Source organism: Anolis sagrei, chromosome Y (assembly GCF_037176765.1).
Source record: "Anolis sagrei isolate rAnoSag1 chromosome Y, rAnoSag1.mat, whole genome shotgun sequence".
NCBI classification, from domain to species: domain Eukaryota; kingdom Metazoa; phylum Chordata; class Lepidosauria; order Squamata; family Dactyloidae; genus Anolis; species Anolis sagrei.
In genome coordinates, this window is record NC_090035.1 from 81777939 (window position 1) to 81789011 (window position 11073).

Below are 11073 nucleotides of genomic sequence, written 5' to 3' on the forward strand. Positions count from 1 at the left end.
TCCATCCCCATTCTGCCAAGAAGCAGGAATATTGCATTCAAAGCACCCCTGACAGATGGCCATCCAGCCTCTGTTTCAAAGCCTCCAAAGAAGGAGCCTCCACCACACTCCGGGGCAAAGAGTTCCACTGCTGAACACCTCTCACAGTCTGGAAGATCATAGAATCCTAGAGTTGGAAGAGATCTTGTGGACCATCAAGTCCAACCACATTCTGCCAAGAAGCACCCCCGACAGATGGCCATCCAGCCTCTGTTTCAAAGGCTCCAAAGAAGGAGCCTCCACCACACTCCGAAGCAGAGAGTTCCACTGCTGAACAGCTCTTACAGTCTGGAAGTTCTTCCTAATGTTCAGGTAGAATCTCCTTTCTTGTTGTTATGAAGCCATTGCTCCATTGCATCCTAGTCTCCAGAAAACTTCCAAAATACAAGGAAAAGGTTGTTTTGGAACTGCCATTCCTATCATCCACAACTTGTGGATGATGGGAGTGGGTATCCAAATAGAAACCTATTCCCCAAGTCTATATAAATCAGCTTCGAAGGCTCTTTGGCTCAACTGCATGGGCTCACCCTACGTCAACAAATGCAAAATGAATGGGATTGCTCTCATTGGAGAAGGGATTTGAAAGTAGGTATCTAGACAGGCACACACACCTGCACCAGGTGTGGCTCTGTTACCTGCTTTCGTGGCAAGCCACACCCCCCCTCCCCTTAACTCCCTTCTTCCGGATCCTCCTTAAGGGGACAGTCGCCCTTTCCCAGTTTGCATCCGCATTAACGCCCAGCTATTTCAAAACCTTACAAGCAGGAACGCTATGTTGTGCGTTAGCAATATTTTAATTACACAATATACCAATTTGATGCCACTCATTGCGTTGCAGAATTTTCAATCAGATGGATGCGTTAAGGAGTCTTTGAACCAACCATTTCGGAAAAACCCCAAGGCTTTCCATTGAGAAAATGAGTCACCGCATACAGACTGTTTGGAGGACTTACTCACCCAGTCGTGGCGTCACATAAGGCCGGAAGGGACCCCAAAAGGGCATCCAGTCCAACCCCCATTTCTGCCACGCAAGGTGACACAACTAAATCACACCCGACAGATGGCCATCCATCTCCTAAGTAGTCACATAAGGCTGGAAGGGACCCCATAAGGTCATCGAGCCCAACCCCCATTTCTGCCACGCAAGGTGACACAACTAATCACACCCGACAGATGGCCATCCACCTTCAATGTTAAAATCTCCTAAGTATATATGGCCCTAAGGGACCCCAAAAGGTCATCTAGTCCAACTCCCATTTCTGCCACGCAAGGTGACACAACTAAATCACACCCGACGGATGGCCAGCCATCCCCTAAGTAGTCCCATAAGTCCAGAAGGGACCCCATAAGGTCATCTAGTCCAACCTCCATTTCTGCCACACAAGGCGGCACAACTAAATCACACCTGGCAGATGGCCATCCACCTCCTAAGTAGTCACATAAGGCTGGAAGGGACCCCATACGGTCATCTAGTCCAACCCCCATTTCTGCCACACAAGTTGACACAACTAAATCACACCCGACAGATGGCCATTAACCTTCAATGTTAAAATCTCCTAAGTACATAAGGCTGGAAGGGACCCCAAAAGGGCATCTAGTCCAACACCCATTTCTGCCACGCAAGGCAACACAACTAAATCACACCTGACAGATGGCCATCCATCTCCTAAGTAGTCACATAAGGCCGGAAGGGACCCCAAAAGGTCATCTAGTCCAACCCCCATTTCTGCCACGCAAGGCGACACAACTAAATCACACTCGGCAGATGGCCATCCACCCTCAATGTTCCCATAAGGTCATCTAGTCCAGCCCCATTTCTGTCACACCAGGTGACACAACTAAATCACACCCTTCAGATGGCCATCCACCTTCAATGTTCCCATAAGGTCATCTAGTCCAACCCCCATTTCTGTCACGCAAGGTGGCACAACGAAATCACACCCAGCAGATGGCTATCCATCTCCTCCCATAAGGCCAGAAGGGACCCCAAAAGGTCATCTAGTCCAACCCCCATTTCTGCCACGCAAGATGACACAACTAAATCACACCCGGCAGATGGACAGCCATCTCCTAAGTAGTCACATAAGGCCAGAAGGGACCCCAAAAGGTCATCTAGTCCAACCCCCATTTCTGCCACGCAAGGTGACACAACTAAATCACACCCGGCAGATGGACAGCCATCTCCTAAGTAGTCACATAAGGCCGGAAGGGACCTCAAAAGGTCATCTAGTCCAACCCCCATTTCTGCCACGCAAGGTGACACAACTAAATCACACCCGACAGATGGCCATCCACCTTCAATGTTCTCATAAGGTCATCTAGTCCAACCCCCATTTCTGTCACACAAGGTGGCACAACGAAATCACACCCAACAGATGGCCATCACCTTGAACATTAAAATCTCCTACATAGGAAAGCCCATTGACTTGAACTCATGACTTGGACTGTCTTGGGATAATAAGATAGGATCCTGGGATTTGTAGTTTCGCAAAGGGTGCACCTGCATTAATTAGCACAGTTTTACCCCACTTGGACTGCCAAAGAAGTGCTGGAGCTTCCCCAAACTACATCTCCCAGGATTGCTTAGATCAGAGGCAGAAAATAAATGCATAGTATTGTTGTTGTTATTCAAAACCCTACTGGGCTAATGAAAATGCGTTGAGTGACCTGGGACAAGTCACACTCTCTCAGCCTCAGTGGAAGGTGATAGAAACTTCCAATTTGAAGAACTCTTAAGAAAATCTATAGTTTTTAAAGGGATCCAATATTGAGGACTAGGATCCTGAGAGAGGACTGGGTTCAAATTTCCATGGCAACCCAATTGGGACAAGTCACACTCTCTCAGCCTCAAAAAGCAAGCAATTGCAAACCCTTTTCCAAACAAGTCTAGATAGGTTCACTGCGCGAGAGTCCCTAAGGATTCGTAAACTACAAATCCCATCAGGTTGTTGGCGTGCCATGATTAAAGCCATAGCGCTCTAAAGTCAACAGGGGGACGAAAGGGCTCAGTCGTATATCCCAAGTGTCTAGGGATTATTGTTCCTACGGTGCAGAGTGATGGGTGTTGTAGTCCTCCCTGGAAGGCTACTGATTGGCTGCCCCTTTCTTGCTGCGTCTCCTATTCTTTGCATAGACATTCGAAGCAGGCTTGCAAAGGAGGAGCAACCCGCTCTCTTTCCCTTAGCAACTCCATGGCTCCTGGCTACGAAATAATCAGGAAGCCAATTGGACAAAAATATATAATATATATATAAATATACTGGTGGGCTTGGGGAGTATTCCTTCGGGAAACAAGACTCCCTATTGCGTAGGAATCCCCATCTGCACCCAAAATAATTCTGTGTTTGCAATAAAAGGAGTGAATTCGGATCAGGAAGAAGAGGTTTGGAAGCAGATTCAAAACAAGGGGAGGGGAAGAGGAGGGAAGGAAACCCAATGCCAAGCCAATGGGGCTGGTATTGATCCCTCTTCCCTCCAGACCCCATTGATTGGAATAGGACTATGTTGCATGGAAAACTATAGAAGAAGCCCTAGTCACAATATTGAGATATCAATGTGCATAGGTGTGAATATGTATAGGTGTAAACACACAAACACACACACAGATCCCATTGATTGAAATGGGACTACGTTGCATGGAAAACTATAGAAGAAGCCCTAGTCACAATATTGAGATATCAATGCACATAGGGGTAAATATGTATAGGTGTAAACACACAAACACACACACACACACTCTTTCTGGGATGTAGACTTTGGGGATTTCCATGCACCTCTCTCTCTACCATTGATCCCATATATAGAGATGTATAAATCTACATAAAAAGCTCTTATTTCATATATATTCACACATACACATATATATACACACATATACATATATACATATATACACACATATATACACACACATACATACATACATACACATACATACATACACATACATACATACACATACATACACACATGCATGCATATGCATGCACACACATACGTACACATAGATACACATATACATACATATATATGCATATATATACACACACACACTTTCCATGAACCTTTCTCTATGATATCTCCAAAATAACATATATTATCAACCCATCTCTACGATCAATACCTAGAAGTATACACACAATCTGTATTATAGCTCACGACATAACAAGACTTTACAATTATTCTAATATATATATATATACACACACTTTTCATGAACCTGACTCTGTATCTCCAAAATAAAATATATTATCGACCCATCTCTACGATCAATACATAGGTGTATACACACAATCTATATTACAGCTCTCTACACAACAAAACCTTATAATTAACTAATATATATATACACACATATATACATATATATGCACACACACTTTCAATTAACCTTTCTCTATGATATCTCCATATTATTGATCCATCTCTATGATGTATACACACTATATCACAGCTCACTACCTAAAAAGCCCTTGCCATTATATACACACACACACACACACACATGCATAACACATACATACATATATACATATGTATTGATCCATCTCTATGATGTATACACACTATATCACAGCTCACTACCTAAAAAGCCCTTGCCATTATATATATACACATACACACACACACACATGCATAACACATACATACATATATACATATGCAAACACTATATATACACACAGAGACAGACACATACACACACACACACAATGAGTCACTTTCTAGGATATACACTTTCTGGGATTTCCATGCCGATTATAATCTCTTCAAAATGATAGTAGATTGATAGACAGACAGACAGACATATTGGGTGGGTGGGTGGGTGGGTGGGTGGGTGGGTGGGTGGATAGATAGATAGATAGATAGATAGATAGATAGATAGATAGATAGATAGATCGATCTATGGACTCATCTGTATGATATCATATATAAACACACACACAGTCACACACACATATTACACAGAGACACTTTCTGGGATATCCATGACAATAATACCTAGATAGATAGATAGATAGATAGATAGATAGATAGACAGACAGACAGACAGACGTATGGACTCATCTCTATAATATCATATATAAACACACACACACACACAAACACACAACACCGAGACACTTTCTTGGATTTCCATGCCAATAATACCTAGACAGATACTTAGATAGGCAGACAGATCTATGGACTCATCTCTATGATATCATATACAAACACACACAGAGACACACACACACTCATTACACAGAGAGAGACACTTTCTGGGATTTCCACGTCAATAATACCTAGATAGATAGATAGATAGATAGATAGATAGATACCGGAGATAGATCCATCTCTAGAATATGTCCATACACACACACAAGCTTGGGCACCCATTTTCACTTACACACACACACATTTATGTATTATTATTATTATTATTATTATTATTATTATTATTATTATTATTATGTTCCACCCAAAGACACACTTGCTGGGAATGTCCAATGATTGGTGATAGAATCATTGATAATCTCGCCAATCTATGCCTACCTACCAACCTACCTACCTACTACTATGGACCCTTCCCGATCATCTCTCCAAACATACATAGAGTATGTATATGTATGTATGTGGGTGTATATATATTCGTGTGTGTATGTGTATGTATGTGTGTATATATGTGTGTGCATACATGTGTGTATGTGTATGTATGTATGTATATGGATATATGTGTGTATGTGTCAATGTGTATGTATGTATGTGTGTCTATATATGTGTGTCTATGTGTGTCTATGTATGTGTGTGTATGTATGCATATGTGTATATATACGTGTGTCTATATGTGTGTATATATGTGAGTATATATGTGTGTCTATATGTGTGTATGTGTATATATGTGTGTATGTGTATGTATGTGCATGTGTGTTTATATATGTGTGTGTATATGGGCATATATGTGTGTGTGTCTATGTGTATGTATATGTGTGTATATGTGTGTGTGCGCATGTGTGTGCATGTGTATGTATGCATATGTGTATATATACGTGTGTATATATGTGTGTTTATATTTGTGTATGTATGCATATGTGTATATATACGTGTGTCTATATGTGTGTATATATGTGAGTGTTTATATATGTGTGTCTATATGTGTGTATGTGTATATATGTGTGTATGTGTATGTATGTGCATGTGTGTTTATATGTGTGTATGTATATGGGCATATATGTGTGTGCGTCTATGTGTATGTATATGTGTGTATATGTGTGTGTGCGCATGTGTGTGCATGTGTATGTATGCATATGTGTATATATATGTGTTTATATTTGTGTGTGTATATATGTGTGTTTATATATGTGTATGTATGTGTGTATGTATATGGGCATATATGTGTGTGTATGTATCTGTGTGTATATATGTGTGTGTATGTATGTATATACACATATATATGTGTGTGTGTGTGTATGTCAGAACTACATTTGAACAGAATTTTTGCCATGTTTGTGTGTTTTGCCTGGGCTGTGACCCGCCTTGAGCCCCAGAGAGGTCGGTAAGAAATAAAACTATTCTTATTATTAATACTACTACTACTAATACTACTAATAATAATATCATTACGTAGCAGAGAAATAATATATGTATATGATTGATAGAGACTACATGATATTTCATTTCCCTGGGAAACCCACAAAGTTTCCCCTGGAGGTGTCTTATTTATTTCCCCCCACCCCTCTAAATCCCTCCATTTCCAATGAGTTCAGATCCAGGAAAGAAAGCAAAAAGGGATTGGATCCAGTCTCAGTCCAACTAACTTTACATGAGAGTAAATGCATTGGTTCCAATGGGTCTACTCTAATGGGAAACCCATTATGTGTACCTTCAATATATACAATCATTTCTCAGGTGAACTGGGCTTACACAGGTATAAATACATTTGGTTACAATAGGTCTACTCTAAGAGAAATCCAGGGGGTGTTCCAGGCATGGGACCGTCCCTTAGACCAAACGAGTTTACACGGGAGTAAATGCACTGGACCCAATGGGTCTACTCTAACAGAAAACGAGTGGAGTTATGGGCATCCCAATGCATGGGATCAACATTAAACCAACTGAGTTTACACAGGAGGAAATGCATTGGTTACAATAGGTCTACTCTAATGGAGAAAAAAGTCGAGTTGGGGGCATCCCAATGCATGGGATCAACATTAAATCAACTAAGTTTACACAGGAGGAAATGCATTGGTTACAATAGGTCTACTCTACTAGAAAAAGAGGTGGAATGGGGGGTCCCAATGTATGGGACCCTCCCTTAGGACAACTGAGGTTTACACGGGAGTAAATGCATTTGAGGTAATAGGTCTACTCTAATAGAAATCCAGGGGGCGCTCCATGCATGGGACCCTCCCTCAAGACAACTGTGTTTACACAGGAGTAAATGCATTTGAGGTTATAGGTCTACTCTAATAGAAATCCAGGGGGCGCTCCATGCATGGGACCATCCCTCAAGACAACTGTGTTTACACAGGAGTAAATGCATTTGAGGTTATAGGTCTACTCTAATAGAAATCCAGGGAGCCCAATGGGTCTACTCTAAGAAGGAATGCAGGCAGGCTTAGGGCGGATCAGAAGCGATTGGGGGGGTTACCAAGGGCGACTAACCCCCAGCAGGTGCTGCTAAGCCTCTTTCCTTCTCCTTCTGGGCGACTGGCCAAAGGGGCCGGTGGCCTGGCTCGCCATCTTGGCCGAGGAGAAGCCAAACTTTCTCCCAATGGGGAAAGGAAGGGAAAGAAGGCAAGGCGGACTTACCTGGCAGGAGGAGGAGGAGGAGGCCAAGCAAGGCGGCGAGGAGGCTCCCAAGGGGGCCCATTGGGTGGGAGGGAGGCAGGCGGGCAAGGGTCGTCCTCCCAAAGAGCCTGGTTCCCACCCGAAAGCGGACTCGCTCCGGATCTGCGAAGGAAGGAGGAAGGCAAGGCAGAGCAACCAACCCGTCTGGCGGCTCAAGGCGACTGCCAGCGCCCGGTGAGGCTCCAACCACGCCCCCCTCGGGGAGGAGCCAGCGCCGAGACACGCCCACCAAAGCAGCCACCGCCTCCTCCTCCTCCTCCTCCCCCCCCCCCCCCCAGGGATTCCTGCTGCCCCGATTGGTCACTCTCAGGATCCTTGAGCCTTGAGCTCTGGAGGGTCAGAGTGCGCTCCTGCCACCCAGAGCAGGTCAAGGGTCTTGGGAAACTACAGATCCCAATGTTTCTATAGCACCGAGACATTGCAATTAAAGGTAGAATTGAATTGCATTCATTCCACAGTGGAGTGATGAACACAGAGAAGGACAAGGGTCTTCGAAAAATGCAACTCCCAACGTTCAATAGCACCAAGAAATTGAGGCCAAGGGCCTTGGGAAACTACAACTCCCAACGTTTCTATAGCACTGAGATATTGAGGCCAAGGGTCTTGGAAACTACAACTCCCAACGTTTCTATAGCACCGAGAAATTGAGGCCAAGGGTCTTGGGAAACTACAACTCCCAACGTTTCTATAGCACCGAGACATTGAGGTTGCAATTAAAGGTAGGGTCGAATTGCATTCATTCCATAGTGGAGTGATGAACACAGAGAAGGACAAGGGTCTTGGGAAACTACAACTCCCAACGTTTCTATAGCACTGAGAAATTGAGGCCAAGGGTCTTGGTAAACTACAATTCCCAACGTTTCTATAGCACTGAGACATTGCAATTAAATGTAGGGTCGAATTGCTCTCATTCCACAGTGTAGAGATGCACACAGAGAATGCCAAGGGTCTTCGGAAACTACAACTCCCAACGTTTCTATAGCAGTGAGAAATTAAGGCCAAGGGTCTTGGGAAACTATAACTCCCAACGTTTCTATAGCACCGAGAAATTGAGGCCAAGAGAAACTACAACTCCCAATGTTTCTATAGCACCGAGACATCGCATTCATTCCACAGTGGAGTGATGCCCCAGAGAAGGTAAAGGGTCTTGGGAAACTATAGACCCCAACATTTCTATAGCACCAAGAAATTGAGTCCAAGGGTCTTGGGAAACTTTAACTCCCAATGTTTCTATAGCACCAAGACATTGCAATTAAAGGTAGGGTCGAATTGCATTCATTCCACGGTGGAGCATCCAGAGAAGGTCAAGGATCTTGGGAAACTACAACTCCCAAGATTTCTATAGCACTGAGATGGTGCTATGGCAGTCAAATGTAGGGTCAAATTGCACCCATTCCACAGTGTAGAGATGCACCCAGCGAAAGTCAAGGATCTTGGGGAACTACAACTCCCAGAATGCCATAGCATTGAGCCATGGCAGAGAAGGCCAAGGATTTTGGGAAACTACAGCTCCCAAGATTTCTACAGCACTGACACATTGCAATTAATGGTAGGGTTAAAATACATTCGTTCTATGGTGTAAATGCATTCAGAGAAGGCCAAAGACCTTGGGGAACTACAGCTCCCAAAGTTTCTATAGCACTGAGACATGGGAGTTAAAAGTGGGAGTCAAACTGCAGCACAGATCCACCCAGAGAAAGTCAAGGATCTTGGGAAACTACATTCATTCCACACACAGTGGACTACTGGGATTTGCAGTGCCAAATGGTGTCAAACTGCACCCCCAACTACCATCATTAAAAGCAGACTTTTCAGTTGCATCTAGATTGTAAAATCAACAACAACAATAACAACAACACAATGATAATGCATCCCTTGCGCATTGCACGCACATAGAGCTACAGAGTTCTTCTATTTGCCTTCTTGTTGCCAGGCTTCAACCTGCTTCTCGTTGAGTTGCATCTATCCTGGGATTCCTATGGCTGCACAAAAGGGATCTGAACTTGTTTCTCCCACCAAAATGGGATCAATATCTCCTATCTCAGACTGGGTTTTTCTCTTTGGCTCCTGATTCTGTTCCCACTTTTGCAGACACGCCTCATTTTGACCCATTTTGCAGGACTCCCATGCCGCCTAGTGGCAGCTGCTCATCTGCAACACAATAACGAACATACCGTAATTTTAGTACATATCGTAATTAGGGTTTATTTCCATTTTTATGTTCCAGAGGCTTTCTGGAACAAAAGGAAAACCACAGAGGGAAGAAACTCTTTTCACTGCTTCGCAATTCCAACTGCAACAGAATTCTCCCTCCATTCGTTCCTCTTCAAATTCCACAGCACTGCTGGTCACAGCTGACCTCCAGCTGGAGCGCTTCCCAGTTCTCAGTGTCTATGCCAGAGTTTTCAAAGTTGGCTTTGAGCCCATCTTTCAATCCCTTTTCCTGCCCACCAACATTCTGTTTTCCGTTCTTGAGTTCAGAGTAGAGCAACTACTTTGGGAGACGGTGGTCTTTGGGCATCCGGACAACGTGGCCAGTCCAGTGGAGTTGATGGCAGAGGATTATTGCTTCAATGCTGGTGGTCTTTGCTTCTTCCACCACACTGACATTTGTCCGCTTGTCTTCTCAAGAGATTTGCAGGATTTTCCGGAGGCAGTGCTGATGGAATCATTCAAGGAGTTGCGTATGACGTCTGTAGACAGTCCACGTTTCGCAGGCATAGAGCAGGGTTGGGAGAACAATAGCTTTGTAAACAAGCCCCTTGGTCTCCCTACAGATGTCCTGGTCCTTATACACTCTCTGCTTCATTTGGAAAATGCTGCACTCGCAGAGCTCAGGCGGTGTTCCATTTCAGTGTCTATCTTGACTTCAATGTTGACCTCCAGATAGATGGATTAGATAGAGATTGATTTTTCAGATGCAGCGCTGATGGAATCATTCCAGGAGTTGCGTATGACGTCTGTAGACAGTCCACGTTTCGCAGGCATACAGCAGGGTTGGGAGGACAACAGCTTTATAAACAAGCCCCTTGGTCTACCTTCCTTTGATCTCCGGCATTTTTGGGTACTTCCTTATTTATGGCGCCGTAAAATACTTCCCCGCTTAAGTGGTGCCTGATTTCTCTACTACTTAGGTGGACATCTTCCATCTTCATCGCTATGAAACTTCACCTTGTTGATGGGAAGCTTCCCACCGGAGTGGAA

At 43.8% G+C, this 11073-nt stretch overlaps 1 protein-coding gene across 2 annotated transcripts in view; it reads right to left on the reverse strand.

Annotated features, from left to right (window-relative positions):
• LOC132780564 (nectin-2) overlaps nucleotides 1-8048 on the reverse strand; it is a 140579-nt gene extending 132531 nt beyond the window's left edge. For both annotated transcript variants that reach the window (XM_067461543.1, XM_067461544.1), the window contains exon 1: nucleotides 7831-8048. In XM_067461543.1, the coding sequence (XP_067317644.1) occupies nucleotides 7831-7891 (61 nt within the window). In that variant the 5' untranslated portion in view covers nucleotides 7892-8048. The remainder of the gene's footprint in view (nucleotides 1-7830) is intronic.
• Nucleotides 8049-11073: the final 3025 nt, after the last annotated feature.